Here is a 20738-nt window from a genome sequence, read left to right as displayed (position 1 = left end):
GACGACTAAGCTTGGACTGTGGTGGGTTTAAATTGGTGTGCGTGCCCACCTTCGTCGACGGCACATGGTTATAGCCTACCTTCCAGGGGTGACAACTCATTCTCGTGATGGCTCCTCCCCATCCTTACCTTTCCTATCTCTCCCCTCGCGGCCTTTGCATGTTTTAGTTGCCATACATGGCTGCACTTCTGTGATCCTTTACTTCTCTCTCTTTCGTAAATAACTTACCTATCTTTTTTTTTCTGCCCACCACCCTCCCTGCCTCCCCTCTCTCTCTTACCCCCCATCTCTTGTGTCCTCTCGCTACTCCCGCCTTCGTTCTATGCGCCGTCTTTTTGTTAATCGTCGCCTCCCTCGCATCTCCAATGCTTGCGCTCGGTCTGGTTCCTCAGGATGGCCACCATCGAGCCACGGCTAATGCACTTGCTGAACGACAGTAAGAGCAGTCATGATCCAAACGAACTTCCACCATTACAGTCGTTCCCGATCCCCAAGGGCTCAGCTGTGCACGTATCGCTCCCATCGCTCAGTCTAGAAATTGACCAGCGTGACGAGCAATTTGCCGTGAAGCTTCCGGCCGGACCGCCACTCCATCATATACCTCCATTCTCGACGTTAAATTCCCTCGACGACAATGCTTCGGCGCAACACATACCGCCACTATCTCTGGTTGAGTCATATGAGGACGCGCCCTCTTCCCAGCAGATTCCACCTTTTTCGACTTTCGAAAGCCTCGACGATGCGCCTCATCGATCGGGTCCCCCGACCAGACTCCCAAACCCCACCTACGTCTTTGATGGACCAGCTCGAATCCCACAAACAGCCAACCAGTCCATACGCGCCCTCTTAGGAGATTCCAGCCCTGTAGAGTCTTCATCTCACTCGCTTCGCAAAATACTCGACGACCTGCCGCCTGAGCTGGGTATCCATGATGATGCCACAACCAAGAAGCGGCACCGGGCTCTGGCCGGCAAGGAGGATTTTGTGCAGCTTCCTCAGCCTCTGAAGAAACAGAAGTCGGCTCAGCAGGTGATGCCACCTATAATTAATGGCCTTCACGAACCACCACCTAACGCGGCTGTGTTTCCTCCAATTTCTTCGGTCGAGTTCAGAAATGGGGACCATTCGCTGAGCTTGAGACCGCTTAAAGACCTGGGTCACATTCCAGAAGACAGGCACGCACCGGCCACGCCGATTGAAGATAAGACAGCACAACCAGCTGTCAAAACCAGACGCAGGACCAAGCCCAGACGGAAGTGGACAGAGGAGGAGACGAATCATCTACTGATTGGAGTTAGTCGGCATGGGGTTGGGAAGTGGACTAGTATTTTGGAGGATCCCGATTTTCAGTTCAATGACAGGACTGCCGGTGATCTCAAGGACCGTTTCCGCACTTGCTGTCCCGATGAGCTGAGGGGTCAGATTAATGCTGGTGGTGGCGCAAGCAAGGGAAGGGCTTCTCAGGCAACTACCACTTCGCCTACTTATTCGACCGACACTCAAGCGAGAACCAAGCGGACACTAATGCTTGAGAATATCCTCATTGGGAATGATTCTCAGCCAGAACACGATCCTTCAAATATGAGTCCTGCAAACGCCATCGCAGCCAGCACCAGCACCTCACCTGTCTCGTCGTCATCCCAGCCCCAACCTAAAGCATCTGGAGATACATCTCAGAAACCCCGAAAGAGTCGAGCTCACCGAAAAAAGCTTGAGGATCTTGCTGAGCTCGGAATCAGCGGTCCATTCAAAAAGTCACACCGGCGGGAGCGCAGGCCCTTCACCGAACAAGACGACAAGGAAATATTGGAAGGCATTCATCGTTATGGCCCAGCTTGGACCAAAATACAAAGAGACGAGGCCTTCAATTTGTCAAGCCGTCAGCCAACAGATCTCCGGGACCGTGTGCGCAACAAATATCCAGATATCTACGCCAAGATAGAGAAGGGGGCGTTTCAGATCATCAAGGAGCCAAACAACAGCCATCGTAACAATCTCATGGAGCCCATGGTGAACACGACCATTGAGAATTCGCTCACTTTGGTGAACAAGCCTGGAGGGTCATCTTTAGAAGCTCAGCTGAACCGCACAGGTTCCAAGGAAAACCTCCCCAAGTGGTCGTTACAGCACTATGCCCACGACATGTCAGAGGCGAGCACAATGGGCCACCATGACCAACAAGGATCCTCACTGCCTGGAAATTCCGGGGAAATGGATATTTCTAGGCTGCTTCTGGACGACACGCGAAAATGATCCTTACTACATACTCCTCGATTTTTCAACCCGGCCATTCGCGTTTTATGGGGACTGCTTTGTGTGGACACAAGCAGTTCTCCCCAACGAAGTGCAACTGAATAAGCGTTTTGTTTATGACAAACGTCCTATTGCATCATGCATTTATTTCTGCCATCAGGCTCAAGTTGCTTTTTCAAGCCACAGCAAATGCTTTTCGAAGCATGGTTTCTGGAAGTGTTTCCAGTCACTCAACATGGGTGTTACCATCCTCAGTATTGTTCTTATGACGCGGATCTATAGGCGGACAGGTTTCGCCGGCCGGCTCCATCGGCCTTGTTGCTCTATTCCTATTTCTTAATACCTTTTGTCGAGTTTGCTGTTTTTTGTTTGTGTCTGCTTTTATTTCCTTATAGTCTGTCTTTTTCGGGATTCTAGATTGGAGGCCGCAAAGGCAAGTCTGAATGTGCTTTTCTTTTCAGCTGGGAAACGGAACTTCTAGAAAAGGACAAATTCTGTCGTTACAGGTACGAAAACTGAAAGGGTATACTGTCTTTTGTGAAAAAAAATTCCCCTCGGAGTCGGGGTTGGACACACGGAAACTGAGAACAGGGCAAGGTCGCAAGACCAAGGTTTACACTAGATACGAGAGCAATCTCACAGACCACGCCGGTCACTTGTTGCAATTGAGCGAGTTTTGCCTTTTTGAACACAACCTGTTCTCTAAATAGCCGAGTGTCGGTGATAAACATTGTGCATCTGTTCATTGCTTTGGTTTGACATTATAGACGCTGTCTCGGCTGTCAAGGCTGTCAAGAGCTGTGAATGTATTTCACCCTAACCCTTGATCGGTTCGAAGCAAGCGTACTATATATAGGACAGTGTAATATTCCGGAGGTAATAGTCCGCTCGATCACGTGAGATCCCTCGTAGTTAGCTGGTGAAAAATTTGTTTTGCGCCCCTTTGAGGATGCCTTAAGCCTATGATTGCCGAGATCACGTGTACATAGCAGATGAACAGCACGTGACTTACACACGGTCTGTGCACGGCGGGGCTTAGCTAGGGCTCCAGCGAAAGTTCGTACACCAACATCAAAAGTTTCCCGCCTTCGTAATCTTACCGAACTCTCATCGACGACTTTCCTCCGCCACTCATCAACTAACCGACATCGTCAAACAGCAGTCAAAATGGGCAGAGGACCGTAAGTTATACTCTTTGCTTAATGCAGTAAAGCTTCCTGGTCATTATGGGAATACCAGCTGGCGGTTACCGCCTTGCCGGCGGACCGACGATATGGGACATCAATACTAATATATATTCGATCACCACAGTAAGAAGCACCAGAAGCGCCTTGCCGCGCCTTCGCACTGGCTGTTGGACAAGCTCAGCGGTGTCTACGCCCCCAAGCCTTCGCCCGGTCCGCACAAGCAGCGCGAGTGCCTGCCGCTCATCGTCTTCATCCGCAACCGTCTCAAGTACGCCCTCAATGGCCGCGAGACCAAGGCCATCCTGATGCAGCGCCTGGTCAAGGTTGACGGCAAGATCCGCACCGACTCGACCTACCCCGCCGGCTTCATGGACGTCGTTTCGATCGAGAAGACTGGCGAGAACTTCCGTCTCGTCTACGACACCAAGGGACGCTTCACCGTCCACCGCATCCAGGCCGAGGAGGCCGAGTACAAGCTCGGCAAGGTCAAGCGTGTTCAGCTCGGCCGCGGCGGGATCCCATTCTTGGTTACGCATGATGCCAGAACGTGAGTTCTTCCATCTATCAGCCGTTGGACCAAGCTTTGGTCGATCCCCAGGGTCCCTCTCGGACGGCCCGAGCCCTCAGATCTTTTTCGATGTGAAGTCTTGGGCTGGGAGAGAGAGACTTTTGGGGACGGAACGGCTGGTATGTATTCTGCAAACTCTGACTGATACTAACATGTGTCCCATTCGTAAATAATAGCATCCGCTACCCTGACCCTCTGATCAAGGTCAACGACACTGTCAAGATCAACCTTGACACTGGCAAGATCACCGACTTCATCAAGTTTGACACTGGCGCCCTCGCCATGATCACTGGTGGTCGTAACATGGGTCGTGTTGGTGTCATCACCCACCGTGAGCGTCACGATGGTGGCTTCAACATTGTGCACTTGAAGGATGCCATTGACAACACTTTCACCACTCGTGAGAGCAACGTTTTCGTCATTGGCACTGAGAAGCCCTGGATCTCCCTGCCCAAGGGCAAGGGTGTCAAGCTCACCATCGCTGAGGAGCGTGACCGCAGGCGTGCCCAGACCATCGCCGGCCACTAAACTGGTCGCGATGGCACTCGGATTGGTTTCTGCATTTGGCTTGGGTGATATCAAAAAAGAAGGTCATGGGTTTACATTACGGTCACGGAGTCCAGGATGGCGCTTTGTTTTTCCATAGGGCATGATATGCTAGCTTCTAAGTCGAGAGACTTGTTCACTGATTTTCCCCTCTTCCAGTGAGGAGAGACGAGGATGATGAAATGTCCAGTTTAATGAAGAACCATCCGGATCCCCATCTAGTGTTGCTGTCGTCTACGTGGCTTGTTGCATTGAGTTCGATCTCTTAACGATGAGTGGTTTAATCGAAGCAAGCTACTGCGCAGGTTAAAATAGCTCGAACGCTTCAGCTGAGGCGCCGTTAAAACGACAATCAATGCTCGTGACGGCATGCGGGTGGATTGGGCTCCAGAAGCAAGCAGTGTGTCACACCATGACCTACAAAAAAAGGTATTTAGTGGGTTAACTGGCCGATCGCAATGCACGAATTGAGAACAGTCGGTAAGACGCCTTACTTCAGAGCCCGCTGCACTCGTTCGTGTAGGAGTATATTTCTGGAATTAGACTTGGGTTTTTTATGCAGCGGTGTAACGGTCTTCAGAGACCCCCGCCCCCGACTTAAACTACCTAGTCGTTCCAACTGTCCAGTTATCACCCAGAGGTATGGGTTTACCGCACTGATCTACCTAGGTATAATGGTGGACGGCTTTCTGACAATCTGTGAAGGAAGTAAATCAATGACTCCACGCCACTTCAAATGTAGTGTGCAAGGGTTGGCCAATTTGTCAGGAACAAGCAACAGACATCCGCCGGTCATCGGAGTCTTCGCCGACGAGGCTTGCTTACTTTGCTTTTGTCCCCCTCATAATATAATTGCCTACGGAATACTCCGTGGTTAGTTACCTCACGTGCCTCTCTACGTAGATCCCTTACTTGGTTTCTGTCCACAGTCAAGTCCCAGTTCATCGGCGAGGGCGAGCTGAATCGTCGACTAGCTGACACATCAAAGTCACTGTAGTCAATGGGCGCCCGGAACATCCGACCACATAACTAGCTCAATCTTGCACAGATCCTGGATGCAAGCACTGCAAGCACAAAGCTGTCGGGAAGGAACGCCGAGCTTGTCATGTCCCCATGCTGTGTTCCCCCACACTTTGCCCCATCATTAGATGGGGTAAAAGCGAGCTTTTGCGTATTGACGACAAAATGGATAACAGGGTTGTCGGCTCCGGGTTTAACACGCCCCTCTTGTCAGCTTTGAGTTGATTTTGAAACTTTTCTACTGTACATCTGTTTGATTCAGATTTGTTAGCGTGCTGAAAACAAATAGCGTGCGGAAACAAATATTGTTTCTAGTGGTGTGCCTGTACCGCTTGCCTGCTTGCTTGCTGTTTCTTTCTTGGCAGAAGCTTGCTTGCTTGATCTGTGTGTATTCCGCTTACCAATATGTCGGCCAACTTCCTGGCTAGGGCGTCGAGGCAGTCAGTCCGGAGGGTGGCAACAGGAAGCCATAGCAAAGGAATCACACTGTTTCGGCCCCGGCGGTATGCCTCATCCAGTACTGCTTCGTCGACTGGGCAGAGGTCGTCGGGATCAGTAGGCACCTCGGCTGTAGTTGCCGTAGCTTTGGCGGCTGGTCTGGTCGGATATGGCGCCGCCGTCTCGCTGGGCGCCGGGGGCACTGTTCGTGACGACACCCCCATAATACATGACAGTAGGCTACCCACGCCCAAGTATGCAAGCCTGGCGGATATGAACAAGGTATGTCTGGTTGAAGATGGTCAACGAGGGCGATATCAGACGGAGAGGAGAGCCCGCCTGTACTGACGCAGGATGCAGGCTATCGAGGAGATACGGCGTGAGCTGGGCGACAACGACGTCATCTCCACGGACCCAGACGACCTCCATGCGCACGGGTACTCGGAGTGGTCCACCGTCAACCCGACCACACTCCCCGTGGCCGTGGCCTACCCGCATAACACTGAGCAGGTTGCTGTCATCGCCCGCATATGCAACAAGCGACGGGTGCCACTGGTCCCGTACTCTGGGGGCACGTCGCTCGAGGGCAACTTTTCGGCGCCGTTTGGTGGCGTTAGTGTAGACTTTGCTTTTATGGACAAAATCGTGCGGTTCAGCAAGGAAGACATGGACGTTACGGTACAGCCGAGCATAGGCTGGCAGGACTTGAACGCGCAGCTGCTCAAGATGGACGCGGGATTGTTCTTCCCCATCGACCCGGGCCCAAGTGCAAAGATTGGTGGGATGGTCGGTACCAACTGTTCGGGTACTAACGCCGTCAGGTATGGCACCATGAGAGACTGGGTCGTTAACTTGACGGTTGTGCTGGCTGATGGGTCGGTCATCAAGACGAGGAGGAGGCCGAGAAAGTCGTCTGCCGGGTACAACCTCAACGGTCTGTTTGTTGGGTCCGAGGGCACACTTGGTCTTGTAACTGAAGGTATTGTTTTTTTTTTTTTTTTTTTTTTTTTTTTTTTTTTTTTTTTTTTTTTTGTTCCCTCTGCAGGTGTATCTTGGGAGTTGTATGCTAATTTGGACTGCCTACAGCCACTCTCAAGCTTGCAGTTATCCCAGAAGAGCTTTCGGTAGCTGTCGTTACTTTTCCCTCGATCCGTGACGCGGCGGCGGCAGCGGCTGGTGTGATGCAAGCCGGAGTTCCAGTAGCCGCCATGGAGATTATGGATGAGGTGCAGATGCAGGTGGTAAACCTGAGTGGGGCGACGGCGCCTCGAAAGTGGCAGGAGACGCCAACGCTCTTTTTCAAGTTCTCGGGGACCAAGGCGGGCGTTAAGGAGAACATAGGCCGGGTGCAGCAGATCGCCAAGGCCAACAAGGGCAGCAACTTTGAGTTCGCCAAGGACGAGCGTGAGCAGAAACTGCTGTGGTCGGCGCGCAAGGAGTCGTTGTGGTCGATGCTGGCGCTGCGCAAGGAGGGCCAGGAGGTCTTTAGTACCGACGTCGCCGTGCCCTTCTCCCGGCTGGCTGACTTGATTGAGGTTAGCAAGCGTGAGATGGACGACTTGGGACTGTTTGCGAGCATCCTTGGCCACATTGGTGATGGCAACTTTCACGAAAGCATCATGTACAACCGTGGGGATCCAGTAGAGAGGGCAAAGGTTGAGGGCTGCGTTAAAAACATGGTAAACAGGGCTCTAGAAATGGAGGGAACTTGCACGGGTAAGTCATTCTGCTTCGTTCATTTCAGTGTGTATAGCGGTTGAAGGGAAGATTTGGCTGATTGACGACATTATAGGTGAACATGGTATTGGCTGGGGGAAAAAGGAATCTCTTTTGGCGGAGTTGGGGCCAGGTACTGTTGGAATTATGGTACGCTTATTTACCTCTACTATCCGATTTCGGCCCTCCCGAGTTCTTTGGTGGACAAACGCCATAACTAACTCTACCCTCACTTGGACTTACAGAAAGCCATCAAGGCCGCATTGGACCCCCATTGGATTATGTGAGTTTCGGAACCTTTGCTCGGTTGCCCTTTGCTGGCTGTTACCTATCAAGAAGGCACAACTAAACAATTCTGACAACAATCTACAGGAATCCCGGCAAAATTTTCGATAGACACGACGGCGACAAGTCCCAGTCTTGATAGATCGTTGTTATTGTTGTTTTTCTGCTCTGGGTCTGCTCAACGCTTCATATTTCAAGCAGCTGTTCTCTGCCAAATAAAACGGTTACCTCAGATGCACATGTTGCTTCTTTGACTTATCTTTTGGAGCTTTCACGCAGAGCATTTTTGTCTTTCTCTACCCAATTCTCATCTTGATCCAAAAAATATTTTATGAGAGGTTGCCTGATACTTCAGTATTTATTTCAGCATAAAGAATTACGGGTATCTCACAAACAGCAGCCAGAAAAACAAACAAGTACACGAACAGCCGGGGCTTGGGTTCTGTCAAACTCTCTCTTCTCTTCCTTCCTTCCTTCCTTCCTTCCTTCCTTATTTGCTCGGTACGGGAAACTGCAACCGAGAGTGTTCTTTTTCTGACAACACAAGTACAAATCTGGCAAACTCACCTGCAAAACGAGCCTACCTCATCTCACCCCAAATTTCGATCTCTGTTCCTCTCTTTCATCAAGTTTTGATCCGATTCACACCACCAGAATCAGGTTGTTCTTTGGGTACTTCTCATATTCTTTTCAGCTTTCTGCAGCCAAAAACAACACAACACCACTGGGATTGATCCTGCGTGGGTTTTTCTTTATGTTGGGTACATCATCCGAGTGGACGGGGCTTTTGTGGCTCTGTTTTGCCTGCATAAAATTACTGGTTGCACTCCGATTTTCTGGAGGCATCAGTTTCGTTTTTGACCTGGAACACAAGGTATGCAATGCACCTATCTCACCACTTCTGTTTGGCATAGCTATCAAACGTCTTGGACTGACATCTGTTGGGTTGATTTTGAGCCACAGTTTCTGCACTCCAGATCAGGTTACTGCCTAGGTACCTACCTACTCTCTGCCCTTTCAAACATTCAGGCAGCGTCCACGGTGATAGAACGTCAGGATGGACAATCCACCGACACCTCCATCATCCGGTGGTCTCAGTCCAACGGGGCGCAGCCCAAGGCCCTTTCAGCGCTCAGCAATCTCCCACATCTGTGTTCCAGTGAATCGGTGGAAGGACTATACTTCAATGGAGCTCAAGCTGTTTGGGCTTCCTATGAACATCACCACCTGGGAAATCTGGCGAGCTTTTGATCCTCAGGTTGAAGTCCTCACCATCGACATCTTCGAGGGCAGTTTTGGGTCCATTGCCAGAGTTCGCATTATACCACCAACCACAGACTTGTGGCATGGAAGACTTGAAATTCGCCGCGATGCGCAACCGATAATCTTCGCCCGCGTGGAGATCGATTCCCGTGGGTTTAGGTTTCATAATGAGATCGAAAGTCCACTCAAAAATCCGGTTCCATCCGAGAAATCCATCCGGGCATCGAGCCTTTCTGTCGGCTTGATGACCGACAAGACCTGCATGTTGGTCATGGGGACTGTCAGGCCGTTGCGAAACCCTGATGATTTGAAGCTCGAAATAAAATTCGCAAAGCGAAGGCTCAAGCTATTCTTTACATTGGCGCTCTTAGACAGGCGAGATACCTCAAAGAACTCCTACCGTCACTTTCGATACCAAGTCGACGTCCAATTCCGGAACATTACCAAACTATTTCGAGTCAACATCAACGAAGATACCTGCTCTGTGCTCATGCCACTCGAATGCCCTCCCGAGTTCTTTCGTGAGATTGACAACAAACGCATCACGCATAACGATGAGAGCCTTACATGGTCTTCTGTCACGGTCTGGCAGAGACAGGTTCACTTCCGGGATGAGCCTCAAGTCGCTGACAATATGCCGCTTGGCCTCAACGAAGAGCATGCTCAGTTTATGGACCTTGGTCGTTGGACTACTTACAGCATCGAGCTTCCGACTCAGCAGTGGGGTGCCATGGAGCGCTTCCTAAGCGATTACGGAATTAACACCCAGGAGATTCCGGATTTCGACTTTGCAAGCCCTGATGACCATCCCATAGTCATCTGGGACCATTTGGAGAAGCCACAAAGCTCTGAAAGTGAGAACTATGGACTCGAATTGCTCTTTTCTTCCACCAAGGTCCAGTTGACCTGGGAGGTCAGGTATCAGCTTGAAGCATGCATCTCTCATCGGATGCTGGCCGAGCCCAGCATTACCCTCGAGTTTCTTGAGAAACTTGCCGAAATGAGGCCCACCAAGGCCAGGATCATGCTCGAGTATGTACTTGATAGAAATGTCAAGCTCTACAATCCTATGCAACTTTTCAAGGATGAAGGCGCGAGCACTTACTGGCCAGATATTACGCCAGAAGAGCTTCCACAGTACTGCACCATGACACGGAAGGTTATCGTTACCCCGTCGACGATGTATTTGAGTAGCCCTATGGTTGAAACCACAAACAGGGTCCTAAGGCACTACAGTGAGCACAAGGATCGCTTCCTCCGTGTCCAGTTTACGGACGAACTCCCAATTGGTCGCCTTCACGCCTCCAATGACTTGGGAGCTAATGACGAAATCTTCAATCGAGTGTACCGCATCCTGAAGAATGGCATTCACATTGGCGACCGACACTACAAGTTTCTGGCATTCGGATCCTCCCAGATGCGAGAGAATTCGACCTACTTCTTTTGCGATACTGGAGATGTCACTTGCGACAGCATCCGCGCCTGGATGGGCAGGTTCAGTCACATTCGTAACGTTGGCAAGTATGCGGCACGTTTGGGTCAGTGTTTCTCGACCACACGGAGCATTGACAGGGTGGCAATGCCCTGGATTAAGACAATTCCAGACATCGAGAAGAATGGCTACTGCTTCACAGATGGTGTTGGCAAAATCTCCAGCTTATGGGCAGTGGTCATTGCCGAGAATCTGAAGCTGGACTATGTTCCTTCGGCATTCCAGTTCCGCATGGGCGGCTGTAAGGGTGTTCTAGTGGTCTGGGAAGACGTGAAAGGCCAAGAGATTCACATACGTCCTTCTCAGCTCAAGTTTGAGACCGACCATAGCCGCCTTGAGGTCATTCGCTGTTCTCACTTCTCCGTGGCGTCTCTTAACCGACAAACAATCTCCGTCTTGACTTCTCTGGGGATCAAGGATGAAGTATTTGAGAGTATGCTGGCAGAGCAGCTGGCAAAGTATAACAGGGCGATGGAAGATGCGGCAGCGGCCATTGGGCTCCTGACCCAGTACGTTGATGAAAATCAAATGACCAACACCCTGGCCCAGCTTGTCAAAGCCGGCCTTATGGAGTCGCGCGAGCCTTTTGTCTGCACCATGCTGCGCCTATGGAGGACTTGGTCCGTCAAAACTCTCAAGGAAAAGGCAAGACTCGTTGTTGAGAAAGGCGCCTTCGTTCTCGGCTGTGTAGACGAAACCAGGACCTTACATGGTCACTTTACCCACCTTCCCGCCAGTCCCAACCAGAGGCCCCGCCTCAATGGCAATATGAAGCTGCCTGAGATATTCCTTCAGGTCCCCGACGGCCCTGGCGGTGACTACAAAGTCATAACCGGACTATGCCTTGTTGGCCGCAACCCATCTTTGCACCCTGGAGACATCCGCGTTGTCCAGGCGGTTGATATCCCTCAACTGCGGCACATCAGGGATGTCGTTGTTTTTGCCCAAACAGGAGATAGAGATATTCCTGGCATGTGCTCTGGAGGAGACTTGGACGGGGACGATTTCTTCGTCTTGTGGGATGAGCGGCTTCTCCCTTTGCCTTCGCAGCGCAATTTCAAGCCGGCAAGCTATAATCCGCCTCCCTCCAGAGAGCTTGACCGTGAAGTTACGGCGGATGATCTTTGCCAGTTTTTTGTTACATATATGAAGAACTTTTCACTTCCAAGGATCGCCCATGCTCACCTAGCGCAGGCAGACAAATATGACGCAAAACACGAGAAGTGTCTAGAACTGGCCCATCTGCACTCGTTGGCGGTTGACTACCCCAAAACTGGAGTGCCAGCGGTCATCAGGCCTAGATTAATGCCAAATGAGTTCCCACACTTCATGGAAAAGGCGGGCCGTCGATACCACTCAGAAAAGATTCTAGGGAAGCTTTACGACCAAGTCAAGCCCGTTAACTTCCACCCGGCTTACGAAATGCCTTTCGACGGCAAGATTCTGAGCCAGCTCAGTCAGCATGGGGAGCTTGGCCCTAAAATGCTCAGAGAGGCAAGAAAGCTCAAAACTCTGTATGACCAGTCGATCATGCGCATTATGGGCCAGCACGAAATTACCACTGAATTTGAGGTCTTTTCGGCATTCGTCCTCTCAAGCCGTCGGGTCGGAAGTCAGTACAAACTCCAGGAAATTGTGGGACAACAGTCAGCCACCCTCAAGATGGTTTTTCGGGAGAAATGTATTGCCGCATTGGAGGCTGTTTCTGGGCGAACTGGCATCAAGCCACGAGACATAGAAGCTCTTGGGCCCTTTGTTGTTGCCATGTACAAGGTAACGGACGAAGAAATCAAGATTGCACTGCATGAGTGCAAGACTCGGGGAGTGAAGGCAAACCCCCAGTCGATGCCCTTGATAACTTTTCCCTGGATCTTTGACCAGATCTTGGTCCAGCTGGTCACCGGTAAATCTAACCTACCTTGCTCGACTCCTCCCAACCTATGTGCAGGGTCCGCGAGCATAGAATTGGATCAGCTTGAGCTTCCGATTCGGCTGGATGATCTCAGCTACCAAGACATCCATGATATCGAGTACGCCCGCACGCGTGATGGACATGTGATCCACCGTGGCGTGGTTTTGAGCAGTCTCTTTCGTGCCGAAGAGAGTGGCGAGGCCTATGATCACGATCCTGAGCTGCAACTTGATAGGGACAAGCCCGAAGATAGCGATGAAGAGCTGACGGCCCAAGAACCCCAAAACAGCTTGGTCGTATTGGAGGAGGCTGAACCAACCACATACAAGGTGCGTGCTAAATGCAGTAGCGAGTAGCTCTGTGTCTATTCAATCTACCGTCGAATCTTTCCCTTCGTGACTAATAACGACTCGCCATGTAGCCGAAAAACGATAACTATGATCTGTTGTCTGGCATTACCTTCACAGCACCCCAACTTTTGCAGGAGAATAATACAGCGTCTGTATCCTCCACAAGTGAAAAGCAGACAGCAGCATCATCTGTGGCTACGTCGCCCATGGCGGCGGCCATGAAGACGGGAACAGAAATGATCAATGACAGCATAGACTTGATCGAACTCGAGCAGAAGTTAGCGTCAACCAAGCCCGAGACAGCTGTCGACCGTCTATTGGACATGTTCTCGGACGACTGATCCGCATGAAAACTCAGACAGGTACAATTGTGTGCTTTGCTGTACCACTACTTTGAGGGTAAGCTCCTCTTCGCCTAGATTTTCTGGGCGGGGTCTCCCGACAAGCTGAAGGGACCTCGCCCAGTACCAATTTTCATCAAATTCAAGCTTTACAATGGCTCAGTGGAGCTGCATGGAATCAAGACAAAGTATTTGGGGATGTTGTAAGGTAGGTGGAACACAAGAGAAGGGATGCATCAGGCTTCTGGCCTAATCACCAGCAAGGTCAAGAATGGGGATATGGCGGCATGAGCTGCTGACAAGGAAGGGGGCATTCAACAAGGATCTTATTGACACTGTGATGTAAAAGTAGATTACGAAACAGCCAATGAATATAGGCTTGCACTTTGCATCAAACCTCATTTTGTGACACATAGATCGCTTCTGATCACCCATTTCTCTCCACTGGTCACTTCTCTTCCCTCGTGCTGGATACCATTCACAGGTCAGCTGGGAGAAGTAGACGAAAGACATTGTGGCGTGAGCGAGGTCGTTCTGTGGTAACTTACCAACATGCAGTCGTTGCCGTGTTTGTGAAGAAGAAGGAGGCCTGTTTGGGGCGCCACAGCAATCTCCTCCTTTCTGCTGACGCGGTCGTTGGGGTAGAAGACGGTCTCACCGCCACTACACTGATCATCACCTCCTGCCGTGCCAGTCAGATATAGGAGCAGGGTCCAGGTAGTTCTGACGGCAAGAGATGGCGGCTTGCTGATGTTGCTACTGTTGGTCCCGGCATCTTGCAGTATGGTAGGGGGAGGGTCAAGGGTCAACGTGTTGGAATCGTCGTCTATGTTTGGGTACCGATCGTTCGGTTATTTTTTTTTCAGTATTTGTCAGTTATCCCTCAGACATGGGGAGGCAAGGGATGCGCGGAATCGGGGAGAGGGGGTCTGTGGGCAACGGAATGTAAGATCAAGGGAGGGCAGGAAGTTTTTCAGCCTTCCAGCCTCAAGCCTCGGTTGTCTGTTACACTCTTCTGGGCAGGCATGGATGAGGGAGGGAAGCATGTGACGAAATATGGAGGAAAGGGAGAAAGATTGACATACAGTGTGGTGCAAAATGTTGACCTTTGGTATAGCGATATACACGGATGTTTGGGGACAGCCCGACTACATCCCCGCCCCTAGAAGTATACGGGTTAGGTTACAGTCAGTTTTACGCATGGAGTTATAGCAGCACAAAGCTTCCTATAGTAGGCAGGGATACATGATCATCGTGGAATACTTGGCTTCGGTACTTTTGAAGGTACACGTAGGGTGGCTGCGGAAACTGAGAAAAAAAAAGAAAAAAAAAAAAAAAACACTGACCACAGATCGAGGCGCCCGTCAGCTGCATCGTCATCATGGTCGCGATCATCATTATCATCATTATCATCATAATCATCGCCAGGTCTACCGGTCAACGCCTCCTTCAAGCCCGTCTGCAGCCAGAGTCTAGCAGCAAAGTCAGGGTCGTTGACCTGGAACCTGTCGTTCTGCCTGACCGCCTCTCCCTTCTTGGGGCGGGCCGGAGTCGTGACAAGGGACAGGGTCTTGAGGAAGGCTACGTAGTCCCTGCACAGCGAACGCGGGAAGAAGTTGTGCAGGACCACGACCTTACCCGGCACTATGGTGTCGAGGGACAGATCTGATACGGGCAAGGGGGGTTTGAAGACGGGCCAAGCTGGCGGCTGTTGTTCTTGCTGTCTTTGCTGCGACGATGGTGACTGTGACGTCGCTGCTGCATGTGTCTGAGATTGCCCCCGGGCGGCGGGTTTGGTCCCTGTCTTCCGGTCCTTTGGCATGGTAAGGTGGTATGTGATGATGGATTTGGATGAAGAATAATGTTTTTGTCCTTTTGGATTTCTATTCGTTGTTTGGGGATTTCCACCACGGCGGGGGTTCGGATTATTCTCCGACGTTTGTTCTTTGGCTTTTTTTATTTTATTTTATTTTATTCGCCGTGATTTGCTTGTCTCGGAGTTAAAATGTGGCTTGCGTAGCCGAAAGAAGTGTTTTTGTAGATCGAATGATTGACTTACTTGTGTGGAACTTGTTGTGAAAATGGAGCCTTGAGCGGTGGGAAAATTGGGGGGTTTGCTGAAGCATTCACTGTAATTCGTCGCTGTTTATGGTGATATACTCCGCCAAGTATACTTTGGCAAGGTCGATTGTCAGCAGAAGAAAAGCTGAATGCCTGCCGGATCCATGTCCAGATTCGCACTGCACGCCATTTTAGGCCAAACTCCATTGTGGGGAAATATGACTTACAGCCTTAAGCTGAGCGGTTGTGATCTTCAACTTGCTTTTGGCGGCCATTTAGATCCGAACAATCAAATTATCCCATGATTATGAACGAAGTACCGTATGGTTATCTAAGGCCTTATTTCTTTATTTGTTTATTTATGTAATTTTTTTTAATTGTCTACACCGTCCTGCGCTTGCAGCTTATTTCTGAATATCATCTGCCCAGCATACAAACTGATACTCTCAACCCAACTTAACTCACCCTTTCACCTCCCTACTCTATATCACATATCTACAGTGAAACACCATGACAGGTTCATTCACTTGCAAGAAAAATGAGTTTGATGACAGGAGTAGCCAGCGTTGATTGTTTCACATGGCAACTCCTCTTCGGAGTCCACGAAAATATCAAGAGGCGAGAGCTCAGCAATAACACGGCCCTGGACGCACTCTCCAGTTTCTGCGTCACGGACAAGAGTAGACTACAGATCGAGGCAGAGCTAGAGGCTCATCTGTTACCTCTTAGGAGGACGAGGTCACAATCGAAAAGGGTCAAGGATCTGAGCGGCATTTGTGCTGAGACGTGCATCAGAACGGCCAAGCTGATATCGCTGTCCTTGCGGATGATTGTCGATCTCTATGAAGCCCTCATTGCAAACCCGGATAGGTTCCCTTCGGCCAAGCATCTCCAAGGGATTCTAGTCTACGTCAGTTATGCCATTCGCATCTGGGCCGAGACTGTAGACGGGAAGGAGTACAGGGGCCTCTGGAAGCCAGAACTGAAGAGAAACGACCGACGGCTTGCGCGAGCGGCCCATATGCAGTATTGCGGTCAAATCTTGTTGACAGTCTGCAGGATGACCTGGCCAGAGGACCAACATGAGGCAAGTTTTTCACTTTGTGTGCTTTCTCGCTTTAGCTGGGTATCAACTGTTTTTTTTTTTTTTTTTTTTTTTTTTTTTTTTTTTTTTTTTTTTTTCGGCCAGAATGTTTGGAAGTACTAACCAATCCCTGGCCACAGTGGATCGAAGAGCAACAGATAATATTCGACAAGGAGGCCGAAGACTTTTCTGAGGCTTTCATCTTTGACGGCAGTCTGACCTACAAATACCTCCTGGAGGTGCGCAAGACGGTGCTTGACAGTGGTATTCCAAGAAAACACTTTGTTATTTTACAGAAACTAGACAGGTTGAGGCATGACGGAGAGAAGGAGAAGGTGAAGTGGTACCAGCCCGATCCAGCGCTGCCACTGTTTCAAACATTTTTCGAGCAGGCCAATAAAAAGCGCAAGAAACCCAGAAATGGTAGAGTCAAGGGTTCTTCTAGCAATGGGCAAAAGGTACCTCGTTTGGCAATTTGGTCAATTGGTTAAGGTAGATGGGTAGTAGGTAGACAAAAATAGAAAGCAGGGGCCAGGTTAAATTCGGGAGCGAACCTGGCAGCTTTCATCCAATCACAACGTGTCCCAAGCTCATCCTGGCTAAATTCATAACCCACTTTAGTTTATGGGCCCTGACCTCCCAAGCCTCCATTGGAGCATAAGGTCCAAATTTTGTTTGTCTTTTGAGCTTCACTGAATCGGAGCTCAGAATGCGGAGGTACCCAGTTTAGCTAGAGGTCATCGAGCTCCACCATCGCCAAATCACAACTTGCCGCCATCACGGATCACGGCCTCACAATTTCGATACCCCGTCACGTCTGTCTCTTTTGTTTCAATGCATCAATCCTGATCAACCACCACCACAAACCATGGGATTCCAGTGGCGCTTTCCATCCGAGCCGACAGAAGCGAACTCGACTTCACGCGCGTTACAAGACCCAGAGCTGCAGCAGCAACTGCAGCAGCTCAAGCAGATTCGAGAAAAGGAACAAAGGCTTTTGCAAGAACGCCGCGAGTCACTCAATACCTGGTTTGGCCCTCGATCATTTAGACAGCTGGGTCTCTTCTTCGCTGGTGCGGGCTTTCTCGCCTGCACCGTCGGCATCACGCGCCGCGCCGTCCTCCGCAAGCAGGTGGCTGCGGCACCCAAGTTCTTTTCGCCCAGCAAATACATCAAACCGGAGCCACGCGTCGATGCCAAGGGGAACACGACAAAGGTCATCGATCCAGAGGCTGAAGGGGGTCCGCTCGCCGTCCAGGCCCTGGGCCTGGCAACATTGAATGTCTTTAGTTTTGCCATAATGATGACGGGCGGCCTGAGCTGGGCCTTTGACATATCGGGCATGGACGATCTGCGCGTCCTGGCAAGGAGGAAGATTCACACCGGGGAAGGCGAAGCAGATCCGGGGGGCGAAAAGGAGATTGAGGACTGGATGTCCAATATGATGCTAGGCAGCAAGGATTCAAGTGATCAAGACACCTCCACAGATGGTACTGCTACCACGGAGCCGGCACCATAGGGCAAGCCGAAGCAAGGGCTTGGGCGACTTGGCTGAAATGCTGCCGAAGCTGCCCACCCACCATCAACTTTCAGCCGTGACACAAGCTGAAAAATAATATGAGACAATTCTATCGAATCGCACGTCTTCTGGAAGTCACCGGTCATATGCAGCTGCAAATTGGCAAGTGTTGCAATGACAGCAAGCAGCGGTGAAGGCAGAAGCTTCAACCTTCATCATTCATCATTCATACCTAGGCATCCATGTCCATGTCCAGGCCCAGCGAGCCCGGAAGCTTTTGTCCTGCCCTAGTTGCATGTTATAATTGTCGTTATATGTATTGCTTTTCAACAGGGGTCCTACGTCAGGATTAGAGTCGCACAGAGGGGTTCTTAATGCGCCAAGAAGACATCTCAATCTGTACTCATTCCGTTTCCCCTTCATGAAGCTTGCCACAGTCTCGGGACAATGGCGTTTTTATTTTTATTTTTTTATTCCTCTTCCTTTCTTATGACACGCGACTCTGGCATATACCTACCGGCATGGAAGGTTGATATCCAATTGCAGCAGTACACGTAGCAACTCTTAGGCACCAGGCGTTTCTTGCCACGGATTCTCCTACATATCCAACTCCTTTCTTAAGCAACGGCACACCGTCGTCTTTGCTGGAGGTGTTTCTCTGATTTGCCGCCACCAATTGGCCAAAGACAACTTGCGACAGCATACTCCGGCAACGTTCAACACTGGCAATGGGTAAAATTCCCCGCGGCAGCCATGCTGCACGCCAAACATCACAGCCTCCGGCACTACCACCTATCCCGCAACAACAGCCACGTTTGATAACGTCCTTACTGATATTTGCCGATTCAGATGATGAGGAACGCGAACTTGAGTATGATGGACCAGAAATTCCTGATGAATTGAGGAATATTCTCGTCGTCCCCAGGAATCCAATGCAGCCTGTCTTGACAAGCGCAAAGTTAGTCCTAGACTCGTGGGTGGAGAGAGAAGCACATCTTACGAACGAGGATGAATCTGTATGATACACCTGCAAATCTCTCTGCTGACTTGGCTTTGTGTTCATCCAGCTGACTCCGTATTGCTTGCTATGTTAGACACACTCCTTTGATTTCAGTACAGACGAAGGCTCTGACGTTGAACCGGATAACGCAAAGGCTGTACCGTCTCCTAAAACCCCGCAAAAATCGTCATGGAGCCCGTCTCAAGCGTTGAATGTGCAACCCTTCTTCCCAACTGCGACTGCATCTACCGCCATGGAAGAAACGGCCATGAGTCTCCCTGTTAGCTCAAACTCCGAATGTACAGCTTGGGATATTCCTGCAACAATGCCGGGGACTTCGTACGGGATTATAGGTGCAAATCCAAGCCAGTCTCGAGATACTAACCCCCTGGAAACATCACAAATGGATGGTCTGAGTGAAGCAGCCTGGACTCAACCCATGGATCTACACAAGCCCACAACTTTGGAGTCTTCGCTTCAGAACTTTATGCAACTCCCTTTTCAGCAAATTTCATCCATAGATCCCCTCGACCAGAACATATGCTCTATTGCGGACCATTTTGCAGAGCAAAATGGCATGGGTGAGGCCTGTGGCTGGGTACCGGAAAACCTAACAGATCAAAACTCGGTTGCAACCCGTCCCACTGCCGATATTACATACACAAACCCTGTGGATCACACAGCTGCGCCCAGCTTCATACCTCAGCCGGCCTTCCTTGAGCAGATTAGCTTTGGCACCATGTCATATCAGCCAGATGTGATGGGCTCCTTTCCACGGCCAGATGATCAAACCTGGGCCCAGTCGCAGCGAAATCAAGCACAAGAGCAGCAGCAGCAACAGTTGGTATTCCCTGCAGAGGCACCGATTGATGGCTCCAAATATGCCACGAATGACGAAACAAGCTACATGTCGATATCACCATCTTCGGCACCGCCAGATTCGAGACAGGATGGTCTTCCATGGGGAAACACATATGCCGGGCCAACCCTTTACAGCCCAGATTTGGAGGATGTCACATCTACACAGTCGCAACAGCTTTGGATGGAACATTATGGGTCTCAGGGTGATCCATATAAACGACCGTCGTTCGAGCAGCACGATACGCACATGCAGCAGTAATATACGGGATCCTGTCCGCTCCCCCTAGCCAACCCAGTCAGGGCAGAATTGATATAAGTGCCACGGGAGCTAGGGTGGTTTTGTATAAGCAATTCGGACAACCAAGCTGAACCTCGTAATAAATTTTGGCTTTTTGCAATTTCAGTGTTACTTGACTTAGTTCAAAAATACAATCGGAACTATATAAATCGGTCATTTCTTCATGCTTTTCACAAATGTTTGCGTTGTGTTCGGGTTTCCCGCAGCTACCATATTATGGTCGGATTAGCTGAATGGCGTGTTTTTAATCCAATTATCGATTTCTAAAAGAGTGCAGTTGAGTATAGCAGATAACCTTCCCTCTAGGTGTTGCTTACTGTGCTACGAAAATCTACAACTGGTGGAAAAAAACTCACCTATGCGTCCCCCAAAAGTTTATTTACATTTTATTGCGATTCGGGACAAATCCAAGTGGTGCGGGCGTGAAACTTAGCGAGGCGCCTCGCCGTACTGCTTCTCACGTACTATAAGGGTTTGTAACCTCAATATAAACCTATAGGCCAAACATGGAGTGCCGAGACAAGTTGCCGGAGCGGGGCGCCAG

The 20738-nt window shown here is 50.3% G+C and overlaps 6 protein-coding genes across 6 annotated transcripts; 5 read left to right on the top strand and 1 right to left on the bottom strand.

The window, feature by feature from the left end:
- Positions 1–393: 393 nt before the first annotated feature.
- Positions 394–2253, top strand: PgNI_10653 (uncharacterized protein; the record flags this gene model as incomplete). The annotated part of the gene is made up of 1 exon (XM_031130626.1): positions 394–2253. The coding sequence occupies one exon, from the start codon at positions 394–396 to the stop codon at positions 2251–2253; it is 1860 nt and encodes a 619-aa protein (XP_030979708.1).
- Positions 2254–3420: 1167 nt separating this feature from the next.
- Positions 3421–4536, top strand: PgNI_10652 (uncharacterized protein; the record flags this gene model as incomplete). Its single annotated transcript, XM_031130625.1, has 3 exons — positions 3421–3434; positions 3565–3987; positions 4185–4536. 3 exons carry the CDS (start codon positions 3421–3423, stop codon positions 4534–4536), a joined length of 789 nt encoding a protein of 262 aa, XP_030979709.1.
- A 1443-nt stretch (positions 4537–5979) lies between these two features.
- On the top strand, positions 5980–13711 carry PgNI_10651 (uncharacterized protein; the record flags this gene model as incomplete). The annotated part of the gene is made up of 7 exons (XM_031130624.1): positions 5980–6294; positions 6373–6991; positions 7099–7728; positions 7805–7878; positions 7974–8011; positions 9070–13009; positions 13102–13711. The coding sequence occupies 7 exons, from the start codon at positions 5980–5982 to the stop codon at positions 13369–13371; spliced, it is 5886 nt and encodes a 1961-aa protein (XP_030979710.1). The 3' UTR covers positions 13372–13711.
- On the bottom strand, positions 13693–15347 carry PgNI_10650 (uncharacterized protein). Its single transcript, XM_031130623.1, has 4 exons — positions 14718–15347; positions 14457–14533; positions 13920–14197; positions 13693–13838 (listed from the first exon to the last, which is right to left on the bottom strand). Exons 1-4 carry the CDS (start codon positions 15191–15193, stop codon positions 13770–13772), a joined length of 900 nt encoding a protein of 299 aa, XP_030980102.1. The 5' UTR covers positions 15194–15347; the 3' UTR covers positions 13693–13769.
- A 623-nt stretch (positions 15348–15970) lies between these two features.
- On the top strand, positions 15971–16835 carry PgNI_10649 (uncharacterized protein; the record flags this gene model as incomplete). Its single annotated transcript, XM_031130622.1, has 3 exons — positions 15971–16483; positions 16657–16780; positions 16813–16835. 3 exons carry the CDS (start codon positions 15971–15973, stop codon positions 16833–16835), a joined length of 660 nt encoding a protein of 219 aa, XP_030980206.1.
- Positions 16836–17236: 401 nt separating this feature from the next.
- On the top strand, positions 17237–20333 carry PgNI_10648 (uncharacterized protein). The gene is made up of 2 exons (XM_031130621.1): positions 17237–19051; positions 19130–20333. The coding sequence occupies exons 1-2, from the start codon at positions 18764–18766 to the stop codon at positions 20153–20155; spliced, it is 1314 nt and encodes a 437-aa protein (XP_030980205.1). The 5' UTR covers positions 17237–18763; the 3' UTR covers positions 20156–20333.
- The last annotated feature ends 405 nt before the right edge of the window (positions 20334–20738 follow it).

Source organism: Pyricularia grisea, chromosome VII (assembly GCF_004355905.1).
Source record: "Pyricularia grisea strain NI907 chromosome VII, whole genome shotgun sequence".
Taxonomy (NCBI): domain Eukaryota; kingdom Fungi; phylum Ascomycota; class Sordariomycetes; order Magnaporthales; family Pyriculariaceae; genus Pyricularia; species Pyricularia grisea.
The sequence above is the reverse complement of the archived record's forward strand: the minus strand, read 5'-3'. Positions and strand labels throughout refer to the sequence as shown.

Bases quoted from the DNA above. Each gene is read 5' to 3' on its own strand.
- PgNI_10648 (XM_031130621.1), top strand. From the start codon at position 18,764: ATGGGTAAAATTCCCCGCGGCAGCCATGCTGCACGCCAAACATCACAG. The intron at 19,052-19,129 runs GTATGATACACC...TTGCTATGTTAG, and splicing joins TTACGAACGAGGATGAATCT to ACACACTCCTTTGATTTCAG.
- PgNI_10650 (XM_031130623.1), bottom strand. From the start codon at position 15,193: ATGCCAAAGGACCGGAAGACAGGGACCAAACCCGCCGCCCGGGGGCAA. The intron at 14,534-14,717 runs GTCAGTGTTTTT...GTATACTTCTAG, and splicing joins GACGGGCGCCTCGATCTGTG to GGGCGGGGATGTAGTCGGGC. The intron at 14,198-14,456 runs GTATGTCAATCT...ACCCAAACATAG, and splicing joins TCAACATTTTGCACCACACT to ACGACGATTCCAACACGTTG.